The sequence below is a fragment of the Dama dama genome, chromosome 1 (assembly GCF_033118175.1).
Source record: "Dama dama isolate Ldn47 chromosome 1, ASM3311817v1, whole genome shotgun sequence".
Classification (NCBI taxonomy): domain Eukaryota; kingdom Metazoa; phylum Chordata; class Mammalia; order Artiodactyla; family Cervidae; genus Dama; species Dama dama.
Genome location: NC_083681.1, coordinates 22,945,488 through 22,958,276, shown reverse-complemented (window position 1 = coordinate 22,958,276; position 12,789 = coordinate 22,945,488). Strand labels below are relative to the sequence as shown.

General features: G+C 40.3%; 1 protein-coding gene across 3 annotated transcripts in view; it reads right to left on the bottom strand.

Moving 5' to 3' along the window:
• The window catches only part of SIK2 (salt inducible kinase 2), a 130,194-nt gene extending 117,851 nt beyond the window's left edge, over window positions 1-12,343 (bottom strand). For 2 of the 3 annotated variants that reach the window (XM_061144517.1, XM_061144508.1), the window contains exon 1: window positions 12,100-12,341. In XM_061144517.1, the coding sequence (XP_061000500.1) occupies window positions 12,100-12,234 (135 nt within the window). In that variant the 5' untranslated portion in view covers window positions 12,235-12,341. Of the gene's footprint in view, window positions 1-12,099 lie in introns of all 3 variants that reach the window. The other variant, XM_061144498.1, reaches the window with a different exon arrangement.
• Window positions 12,344-12,789: the final 446 nt, after the last annotated feature.

The window sequence follows — 12,789 nt, the reverse complement described above, 5'->3', positions numbered from 1 at the left end:
AATCCCATGGACAGAGAAGCCTGGTAGGCTATAGTCCACGGGGTTGCAAAGAGTCAGACACAACTGAGCAACTTCACTTTCCCTTATACGTTTGTCAATTCATTTAATTCCCTTCAGTTCAGTTGCTCAGTCCTGTCTGATTCTTTGCAACCCCATGAATCACAGCACGCCAGGCTTCCCTGTCCATCACCAACTCCTCGAGTTTACTCAAACTCATGCCCATCGAGTCAGTGATGCCATCCAGCCATCTCATCCTCTGTCGTCCCCTTCTCCTCCTGCCCTCAATCCCTCCCAGCATCAGGGTCTTTTCTAGTGAGTCAACTCTTCCCATGAGGTGGCCAAAAAATTGGAGTTTCAGCTTCAGCATCAGTCCTTCCAATGAACACCCAGGACTGATCTCCTTTAGGATGGACTGGTTGGATCCTTGCAGTCCAAGGGACTCTCAAGAGTCTTCTCCAACACCACAGTTCAAAAGCATCAATTCTTTAGTGCTCAGCTTTCTTTATAGTCCAACTCTCACATCCATACATTACCACTGGAAAAACCACAGCCTTGACTAGATGGACCTTTGCTGGCAAAGTAATGTCTCTGCTTTTTAATATGCTATCTAGGTTGGTCATAACTTTCCTTCCAAGGAGTAAGTGTCTTTTAATTTCATGGCTGCAGTCACCATCTGCAGTGATTTTGAAGCCCCCAAAAATGAAGTCTGACACTGTTTCCACTGTTTCCCCATCTATTTCCCATGAAGTGATGGGACCAAATGCCATGATCTTAGTTTTCTGAATGTTGAGCTTTAAGCCAACTTTTTCACTCTCCTCTTTCACTTTCATTAAGAGACTTTTTAGTTCCTCTTCACTTTCTGCCATAAGGGTGGTGTCATCTGCATATCTGAGGTTATTGATATTTCTCCCAGCAATCTTGATTCCAGCTTGTGCTTCTTCCAGCCCAGCATTTCTCATGATGTACTCTGAATATAAGTTAAATAAGCAGGGTGACAATATACAGCCTTGATGTACTCCTTTTTCTATTTGGAACCAGTCTGTTGTTCCATGTCCAGTTCTAACTGTTGCTTCCTGACCTGCATACAGATTTCTCAAGAGGCAGGTCAGGTGGTCCGGTATTCCCATCTCTTTCAGAATTTTCCACAGTTTATTGTGATCCACACAGTCAAAGGCTTTGGCATAGTCAATAAAGCAGAAATAGATGTTTTTCTGGAACTCTCTTTGCTTTTTTGATGACCCAGTGGATGTTGGCAATTTGATCTCTGGTTCCTCTGCCTTTTCTAAAACCAGCTTGAACATCTTGACATTCACGGTTCACATATTGCTGAAGCCTGGCTTGGAGAATTTTGAGCATTACTTTACTAGCGTGTGAGATGAGTGCAATTGTGCAGTAGTTTGAGCATTCTTTGGGATTGCCTTTCTTTGGGATTGGAACGAAAACTGACCTTTTCCAGTCCTGTGGCCACTGCTGAGTTTTCCAAATTTGCTGGCATATTGAGTGCAGCACTTTCCCAGCATCATCTTTCACGATTTGAAATAGCTCAACTGGAATTCCATCACCTCCACCAGCTTTGTTCATAGTGATGTTTCCTAAGGCCTACTTGACTTCACATTCCAGGATGTCTGGCTCTAGGTGAGTGATCACACTATCGTGATTATCTGGGTCGTGAAGATCTTTTTTTATACAGTTCTTCTGTGTATTCTTGCCACCTCCTCTTAATATCTTCTGCTTCTGTTAGGTCCATACCATTTCTGTCCTTTATCGAGCCCATCTTTGCATGAAATATTTCCTTGGTATCTCTAATTTTCTTGAAGACATCTCTAGTCTTTCCCATTCTGTTGATTTCCTTAATTCCCTTAGACTCCTGTTAATACAGTTAGCTCTTTCTTCTTCCCTTAACAGCTCTCTGTCCTGTGCTGTTAAAGTCCTACTATAAAGTTTATTTCTTACCTTTCCTATTTCTATTTTGCTGTCCATAGCTTGTTGCCTAATTTGAATTAACTGTAACTCATAGAACTCAAGCTTCCCAAGAGAAGTGAGATTACTAAAATATAATGGGTAAAATTAAATTTATTGCCTAAGAAGAAAGGCGGTAGCTCCTTCTTTAGGCAGTAAAGTTTGCAGGTTTTGTGATAGTTTCATTATGTTTGGTGGAGAAGGCAATAAGGCAATACTCCAGTACTCTTGCCAGGAAAATCCCATGGCCGGAGGAGCCTGGTGGGCTGCAGTCCATGGGGTCCTAAAGAGTCGGACACGACTGAGCGACTTCACTTTCACTTTTCACTTTCATGCATTGGAAAAGGAAACGGCAGCCCACTCCAGTGTTCTTGCCTGGAGAATCCCAGGGATGGCGGAGTCTGGTGGGCTGCCGTCTATGGGGTTGCACAGAGTCGGACACGACTGAAGCGACTAGCAGCAGCAGCAGCATTATGGTTGGTGGTATTTTATGTATTCCCATGATCAAAATATTCTAGAAAGTAAGAATGCTAGATGAGTGACTGATTAATACTGTACTTACTATTAGGAACATTATTGGACCACCTCAAATCTAAATCTTTAAGGTGACCCCCTTCACCCAATTAACAGTATGACAGAATACAGTATTATCAGTTATTTTGGGTAACCTTGGGTAAAAGCTGTCAGATAAAAGGATAAGTATATATTTTAATATCCTCAATATTCAGTAGGAAGGTAAGATGGAGGTTTATAGACATGCATATTTTGAAGAAAATTTCTTGCCCTACAATTTTTGGAGTGCATCTAGGTATCAGCAGTCCCTCTCCAACAAAAAACTTTTATAATGAAATGGGTCATAAATATCTACTAAATAGAAAAAAAAATAATAAATAGAAAGGAATCACGTTTTTAAAAATTTTAGCATGATTATTGTCATTAAGAAATTTATTATATATAACATCTTGAGCATCATATTTAATGTTCAAGAAAAAGTTTAAATACTAAATACCAATTAAAGTAAGGTATTACCAAAAGGATATCTCCTTTTTGACACTCTTCTGGAATCTTAAGAGATAAGATAAATTTTATTTCATTTATTTCTCAATTTTTTGAAGTAAATGGAACAAGCAGTACACTCATGAGTTGATGAAACTGAGGTTGAAAAGATATTCTACAAAGTTCTTAAAGCTCAAGTGAATTAATGGGGGAAAAAAGTCACAGGCCTTCTAACTTCAAGTTCCATCTTTTCACTATTCATTGAGCATATTATTCACACATTTATTGAGCACCTGCTGTATGCCTGGAATTATGCCTAGGATACAAAAATGAACAAGATCTGATCCCCACCTTCAAAGAACTTAATAGGTCTATGAGAAAAGGGGGAAGACATTTTGGAAAACAAATTTTATGAACAAACAAACAAAAAAAATCTGCATTTGGGGATTTCCCCAATGTTGTATGAAATTCCGAATTTACAAAAGAGTTGTGCTCCACTAGTTCATTAGAAAGGTTTTTAAGAACTTAGATTTCTGGGAACTTCCTTTCTGCATCCCTTCTCTACTTAGTTCCAAACATAGTACCAAGGACAAAACCTGCATGGTCACAACAAAGTCATGCAAGGAACTCTAAAAATCAAAGTATCTTTTCTTTGTTGTTGCTCATCTAAATTGGGGCTTCCCCAGTAGCTCAGCAGTAAAGAATCTGCCTGCAATGCAGGAGACACAGATTCGATCCCTGGGTCAGGAAGATCCCCTGAAGAAGGAAATGGCAACCACTCCAATATTCTTTGGAAAAGACCCCAAGACTGGGGAAGACTGAGGGCAGAAGGAGGTGACATAGGATGAGATGTTTGCATGTCATCATCAACTCAATGGACATGAGTTTGAGCAAACTCTAGGAGATAGTGAAGGACAGGGAAACTTGGTGTGCTGCAGTTCACGGGGTCACAAAGAGTAGGACATGACTGAGTGACTGAACCACAACCAGTATTCTTGCCTGGAGAAGCCCGTGGACAGAGGAGCCTGGTGGGCTATATAGAACATGGGGTCGCATAGAGCTGGATAGGACTGAGCGACTGAGCGCTAATCCCTAATTATGCATGCAATATCTTTTTAAAAAACCTTCAGTGAATTTATACAGCAATAAAAAAATTAGTACTGCTTCTGTTGGGATTCAAAAGTAAAGTTTTCTATGTAACTTTGGAAACTAGGATAATTACTATCAACTAAATCTCATGTAAAGCAGCAACACTGGATATTCAATCTCATAAACAGGGAAATGTATATACATCTAACAAAATGTTATATGACAACTAAATCTCAAAAACTATTTTTCACTTATTGATAAAGATGAAAAAGTGAACACCCTTGTGAGCTGATGTTCAATGAGATGGCCATATATATATATATATATATATATATATACATTGCTAGTAGGAATATGAAATTGATTATAATTTTTCTGTAAGGTAATCTGGCAGTCTTTACCAAGAACCTTAAAAATCATCCATCCTATTTAGAAATTATCTGCAGGAAATAATCCGAAATGATGATCAAGATTTATGTGTCAATATATTCAAGAGTATTGTTTATAATGTAAAAGGCAGACACAATAATTGGGAAATCATTACATGACTTATGGTATATTATGACTATTACACAGCTTTTAAAATAGTTCCTTTTAACAATATGAAGAATGATGAGACTAAAATATTAAATAAAAACTGAGAATAAAAAATGTGCAGTTTCAACACAAAGTGTACATAGAAAAAGACCAATAAAAACTAGATATAAATATGATAAAAATGTTATCAGTGGGTGAAAAATCATGATTTTATTTTCCTGATTTACTTTTCAGTGCAATTTTTCTTCAATGAGCATGAATTACTTTTCTAATTAGAAAAAATGAAAAGTGAAATAGTTGTATTTATTATACAGGCTAACTTCTCCATCTGTGAAATATTGGTCATTTTCATTTTCTTGTTTTCTAAGTTCTCTATAAATGGCTATATTAATAAGATTTAAATCTTAATTATGAAGAAAAATGTTTCCAACAAGATTAAGTTAAAAAAACATGTAAACTTAACAACTATGTAAAATACAAATTTGCAAGAAGACAAAGGATTAAATATAAGATCAGAAATGAAATAGTGTTCAGCTGATGAATAAAAGGGATTTTTTTCATTTTTCAAAATGTAATTTAATGGTAAGAGTTCACTTTCTGATACTTAAAAAAAAATGATTTCACTTCTCATAGAAGATATATTAATTTTTTGCACTTAAACCACACACAAAACCGGTTTTGGGGGACTTTACAAAGAAGTTATACAATAAAGTTATTCTTCTAATGAAAAATCAGAAGGCATGAATAAATGTTTGCTGTCTCAGGTAACATCTGCTTCAGTGTTATTTACTACTGACACACTAATTATACATTGTTCTTCTGAAATACCAAGTAGCAAAATCCTTACCATATAGTGAGACCTTTGAAATTAAAACATAAGCACACTTTTCAAGCTCACACATCAAACCACAGGTAGAATCTGAACATACCAGTCTACCATTTGATTGAATAGTGACTGTGATTGAGTGGTCTACAATGAAACGGTTTCTGAAAACAATAAAAGTCAGTAGTAAATGGAGTTCTCCAGTTACCCTTTAAGAATAAATACATTTAACTTTTATCCCAATTTAAAATTTGACTTTTAATAAACACATACTCCTTGACCCAAGAATTCCACTGCTATGGGATTATTCTGAGGAAATAATCAGATAGATGCACAAAGATGTATGTAACATGACTGTTTTCTGAAATGCTGTTTTAGAAAGAGAAATAGCAAGAGAGAGGAATGATCTAAATGTTCAACAGGAATTTATTAAAATAAAATATAGACTGTCAAATTCAAGGATACTATTTAACCATGCTTTAGACATTTTTCTGTAACCTTGAGGAAATGTTAACAAACATATTAAGTAAAAAACACAGATTTTATGTATAGGTGACATCAATTTTATTACGTATGTATAAAATATGTGTGAATAGCTAAGAGGATATGAACCAAATATTAAGTGGCTGTCTCTTGGTCTGGATGGTGGAATTAAAATAAGAATATTTTTATTTTCTTCTTCAAGTTTTTCAACAATGTCTACAAAGAACATGCAAATATTTTGCAATTGGGGAAAAACACATAAATACCATGCTTACTTTGAAAAAGAAAAAACAAATTTTAGCATCAATTTTCAGTTTAATTCATCCAAGATTCATCTCTTAACCTGTTTAAAGGATTTTTAAAATGAAAAGTTTCTGATGAAATTCCCAAATGTAACTGTCTTTCATTCTTGTAATTATCTCAAACTGGATATATGGGCGTTTTCTCTTTGAAGGGCGGGAAAGCATTGTCCACAAATGTCCTGTATAAAGAACTTTTACCTAAATAACATATTTCAAATATATGGAGGTGGAAGGTAGAAGAGGTACATTAAAGAGGAAAGAAAGGAATCTTAATGAATTTCTGGAACCCATTTGGTTCCAAGGAAGTGAATTTGCCATCAGCATTGGCCATGAATCAAATATCATCATGTGAATCCAGGAATCAAGGCCAGTTTCAGTTATTTCCAAATAAATGTTTTCTTAATTGCCTGAGACAGAATTTCCCAGTGGAATTAAAAGCAGAATGCATTAAATTCTGGTAAGCATTTCCACAGAATATGAACATTTATACAACTTATTTTCCACATTTGTCCCCCCTTTCGCTCCCAAAGAACAGATCATTTTGAAGAATATTTTGCAGAATAAACATGTCAAATTTTACTTGTCTGGGTACCAAGAAACTAGAGAACAATTTCAAGCAAAACATATATGTTCCATGAAAAATCTAATTTTTATTTCAACACACAATTAAAGAGCATACATAGACTTAGTTACAAACATTAGTGATTAAGTTATTTGGTAACAGTTCCTCTTGTTCAACATAGTATAGCTGCTTCTTGACATCTGGAATATTTCACAGAATAAGATTAATAATATCAAGATTACAGAGAGGAGTCTTAAAATTTTAAAGCAAAATATAAAACTCAAATGTATTAAAAAAACTGAGTTATCCTCTTCAAGAAATTCCATAATCAGGGAGTAATATGCTCTTCTCTTGTTTCTACCTTTGCTCTAAAAATGCAATTTTGTACTTTAACTATTTGGAAAGCTTTAAAAATACTTACATTTTAAGGTAGTACTTAGTCTACAAATTATGCCCTAATATAAAAGCCCCCAAGCACACAAAGAATTGTTCTCAGTGAAAAAAAAAAAAGCAGTCTTCCAATGTCCTTGCTATCACTTTTATATTCCAGATTTTTAAAATAAGTAATACCTGCATGCCATTTCAATAAAGTAATTTTCAGAACCTGTATGAAATATATTTAAGATCCCATGGACCACACATTTAAAGGCTCTTTAGCCAAGCAAAACAAGAGGTGTGGTATTGCTGCTGCTGCTGCTAAGTCACTTCAGTCGTGTCCGACTCTGTGCGACCCCATAGACAGCAGCCCACCAGGCTTGCCCGTCCCTGGGATTCTCCGGGCAAGAACACTGGAGTGGGTTGCCATTTCCTTCTCCAGCGCATGAAAGGAAAAATGAAAGCGAAGTCACTCAGTCGTGTCCAACTCTTAGCGACCCCATGGACTGCAGCCTACCAGGCTCCTCCATCCATGGGATTTTTCAGGCGAGAGTACTGGAGTGGGTTGCCATTGCCTTCCCCAGTATGGTATTGAGGAAAACAATTATCTATTACAGAAATGGTCTGAAAATAACTAATGATGGTTATCTTTGGGTGGTAATATTATGGTTTATTCTTTTTATTTAGTTACACTTCTTAAAATGTTTGATAATAAACATGATAGATTTGATAACAGAAATACATTATTTTTTAATGTAAAAATAATACCTTCTCACTTGGTAATTTCCCTTCTAGGAATTTACCTCCAATCACTCCTTCCTAAAATAACTGAGAATGCAGATACAGAGTTATATACATAAAAATACACTGCAAATTATTTCTTATAAATGAAAACTTAAACCTGTATAATGGTAAATAAGAAAACTGTTAAGTACAACAGGCTTCATCTACAAGGAAGAACACTATGCAGCTATTAAACAAGTTTAAGGGGCTTCCCTGGTGGCTCAGTGATGAAGCCAATGAAGTGCCAACAAAGGAGACATGGGTTCGATCCCTGATCCCGGAAGATCCCTCATGCCGTGGAGCAACTAAGCCAGGGTGCAACAGCTCTGAAGCCTGTGCTATAGACAGCCTGGGAATTGCACCTGCTGGGTCCGTGTGCTGTGACTGCTAAAGCCCCCACGCCCCAGAGCCTGTACTCCGCAGTAAGGGAAGCCACCGCAATGAGAGGCCCACACACTGCAACTAGACAGGTGCCCCTGCTCCCTGCAAACCTAGAGAGCCTGTGCAGCAATGAAGATCCAGCACAGTCAAAAAGAAAGAAAAAACTAAATGTTAAGATGTTTAATAAAGTTATACATAAGAAGCAAAATGTTGAGGCTATAATGATAAGTGGAAAAAAGGATACAGTTTATATAAGTGTATCTACCATGTGATGTCATCTACGGAAAAAATGCATTAAAAAAAGACTAGAGGGAAATATGCCATAATGTTAATGATTTATTTCTATGGAGGGAGGAATTACACATGTACTTTTTTGTGTACTATATTCTTTATATTTTCTACAGTAAGACTATATTCATTTAACAGTAAGAGACAAAAATATTGAAGGGCACAAATGACTTTTCTGAAATCTTACTTGATGGCCAATAAAAGACAACAAAAAACTAGTCATACGCTTAGTTAGAAGGAAAAAGTTCTTTACTAGTGCAGTATTAATAAAATATACTTCTCAAGGACACTCAAAGCATAGCAAACTAGCAACCATGACTGCCTAAAATAGTTTAATAGTCTAAATGCTACTATTCTTTTCCATTATGCTAATTTTATAAAATTAGCTACTCTAATTCATAAATCACAAACCAATACTACAAAGCTTTTATGAAGTAGTATACTAAGAAGCTGGGTTCTATCACCACCTGCCTTCCCTTTTGTGTGTAAAATTTACACAGAGATCTAACATGAGAACACTGCTTCAGATGATGATGCAATTGTATTTCTTAAACAATGTCAAGCTATTTGATAGATTAGACCAAAATGAAGATCTCTCTTGTCAACTGATTTTTTATTCCACCTAAAAAGCAAACAGTCTTGGATATCCCAAGCTCTGTAAAAATACATCATTTTGGAGATACGAAACAAGAGACAGAGAAAAGTCAATTAAAAAAAGGGGGGGGGGCCCAACTGCTCATTACTTAAATATTTAAACTAAACCCTAAAAATTGCCTGATGTTCAAACTTCAGAAAAAAGACCTCTACATTTTAAAACACACAAACTTACATTGATGATAGGGCATAGTATATTGAAGAAACTTTTCTAAGCAGTAAGTATAATCATGATATTTTGCCAATATTGTTCTTTATGCCATATTAATTGTTCTCACTGTAATTAGTATGTTCAGCAATGAGAAACTCAAACGATGTTAAATAACACTTTAAAGTTTCTACTATCCATATTATAATATCTGAGGAAGTTAATGTGCTTACCAAAGATAAACATTCAGTGAATAAAAACAACAAATACTGCTTTAAAAATCCTCATTAACAAATAGCATACTACAGTAAGAAACAACTGTATCTGTGCTAAATAATTAAGACAAATTACCACAAAAGTTCACAGAGTAACTTTATAAAACTTGAGATTTACAGGAACTTTTCTCTTCATTAATGCCTTGCTGTTTCCCTCACTCCTCTATCTGTAACACCTCCAGTTACACCAAATTACCACACACACACTCACCCATCTTAAACTTCACACTTTATTCTTTTTATATGTTAAGAACACCTTCTTTAGAAAAAGCAACAGTAGATGGGTTCTATGTACTAGAAAGTTAGCTTTTACCTGAAATGATTTTACAAATGTAAACTATGCACACAGTTGAGGATCTGAGCTTTTACGTGAAATGATTTTACAAATGTAAACCACGCATACAGTTCAGGATCTGAGTGCTCTTTCTTGATCTGACCTGTGCCTTCAATTACAAATGCCTTGATCTCACCGATAGCCAAACCATGATACTACTCCACACTGCCCCCTAGCTCTACAAGAGAGATCAGTGTAAAAGTAACACGGTTTGAGATGACAACCTCAAGAAAAAGTGTCAGTCACTTATAGCTCTACGTAAGTAATTCTTAAGTAGATACTATATACTACTATATACTAATAAGTAACAGCTGACAAATCTTTCAACTAACACTGATAAGAACTGATGAGAAAAAAATAATATGAGCTTATGGGCTTGGAATTCAACCACTAAACAATCGAGTTCGAAAGTTCTGTAGAAGCTCTTCCTAACTATGAAATGTTTAGTTTTTGGAGTCGTTAAGCAAGGACTTATACAAAAATACACATTAAAAATGTCTCCTTTTCATGTAACTAAAGGGCAAACAGCATGGCATTAAGCCATGTTTCCTTAGAGGAATGCAATCAATTTCTTCGTTTTAAAAAATACTGGGATCAGATTAAGTAATCTCACTACAGTCACATTATTTACATTAAAAACTTAAATTGCTAACTCTAGTAATTTTGTGAGAGGAAAATTTGTGACCTTGGCCCTGATGCTAAAAAAAAAAAAACAAGAAAAATGGTCGGAATTCGGCTGCCTCAGTCAGGATCAGCAGGGCAAGACGAAAAAATGAGGATGACACAATGACATATGCCCCTTCTTTTTGGAAACGGACTTCTTCACAGTAAGCAAAACTTCTAAGAACAGCTACAAAAATCACTCAAGTTTTCCGATGCCCTTCACCTTACACAGCCATTCTGAAAAAGAATCCTGCTATTTCATATCCAAACTCTGGTACCTTCGCACTAACAAGGAGAAACGCTGAACAGGACGAAAAGTGGAAAGGGAAAAAAGAAAAAAAAAAAAAAAAAAGGAAAGGATGAAACTCCAGAACAACTACAACGACGCAGAGCAGAGTACGTCAAAAACACAAGGTTTTATTCTAAAGAATGGTTTTGTTTCTACCGTTTTTCTAAAGTATTTAATTTGCACGTCTTAAAATAGAGACCCTGAGGAGAGCAGCTTGAGGCGGTGAAAGGAAGGGGAGGCGGGTTAGGTAAGAAGAGAGACTTGCGAGAAAATATGTGCGGTGCGTGAGAATGTGCGATGGAGAGATGCTCGCTTCCCCGTCAGGAAGCAGCCGAGGGCTTTTAGAAGAGACAGGTAGAATCTGACGCGGCTTAAGGAACGCGTATTCACCGCCAGAACGCACCCCAGGTAAAGAAATCACCTAGCATAAGAAAGGCCAACCCCACCAACTGTGCGAATGCCCAGATGACCATTTTAACCGGCTCTATTGTCTGGAGTACTAAGGTGGAAATGCCTCAGGCACGAGATCCAGCGAGCCTGACACTAGGTCAGAGATACTGTCTAGCACCAGGAGCGGAGAGAAGATGGGACCGTGGCGCTCCGGGCATTCCCGGCCCTCGGGGCCCCCTTCCTCGAGCTGCCGGGGAGGGGGCGGCGCGGTTCCCCCGGAGCCTCGCGGAGCCCCGTCCGGGGCGTCGGGGCGCAGGCGGTCCCCTCGGCCGGGCTGGCGACGCCTCTCACCGCGCAGCCCAGGAGCGCGGAGACTTCCCCTCCCACCCCACCCCCAGCTGAAAGCCGGGAAGACGCGGAACTTGGGCTCCGGAGCGGAGGCCCACAGACCAGGTCACGGCCACGGGTGCGAGGCTCTGGGCGAAATTCCGGGGGGGCCCCAGGGGTGGCCCAGAGAAGGCAAAGCGCCTGGCGGCCCGGCTCTCCAAATCGGAGGACACCCGGGTCCGGGCGACGCGGCCCCGGTCCCCGTGGCGCTCGCCGACCCCTGGAGCTCCCCGGGTCCTCACACTCCCAGGCCCTCTCGTCTGAGCCGGTGACCCGGCCTCTCGGAGCTGCCCAGGCCCCCCGCGGCAGCCGCCCCTCTTGGCCAATAGCTCGTCTCCCGAACCCTCGCCTCGGACGCTCCCGCCGAGCCCCGGGCCGCACCTCCGTCCTGGTGATCCGGTGTCGCCCCAGCTTCACCACGGCGAAGTTGCCCTTGCCCAGCGTGCCCTCGATTTCGTAGAACCCCACCCGGACCGGCCCGCGCTGCAAGTGCCTCGGGCCATCCGCCATGACCATGCTGGGCCCCGCTGCGAGGCACGGCGGACTGGAGCGCGGACTGGCCGGCTGGCGGGCGGACTGGCGGGCGGGCGGGCTGCGCGGCTCCGCTCGGGCGACGGCGGCTCCGCTCTCTCCTGCGCTCCGTCCCTCCCGCTCCGCAGGGCCCAGCCAGGCGCGCGCCGCCGCTGACGTGCGCCGACGTCAGGGGGCCGGGACAGAGGGGCGGGGGCGGGACCGGGCCTCGATTGGTCACCATGGCGACCGGAGCCCCGCCGACGTCGGCGGCGGGCGGCCGCGAGGGAGGGCGGCTGGGCGGGGCCTGGACGGCGCGTTCCTTCCGGGCTCCTGCGCCCTCCGAGCTCGCGGCCGCCTCGCTGAGGAGCGGGGCGGGGTAGCCGCCTGGCCCGCCCCGCTCCTCGGCCACCCTGACGAAGGGTAAGAGCGAGCCCTGGTGGGCGGCGCGGAGGGCTGCAGCGACTGGGGCTGGCCCTGGGTCTTCTTCCCTCGCCCCGGGCGTTTGCTGCCCCGGCCCCGGCGTTCCCCGCCCACCAGGGGGACCTTCCCGCCAAAACC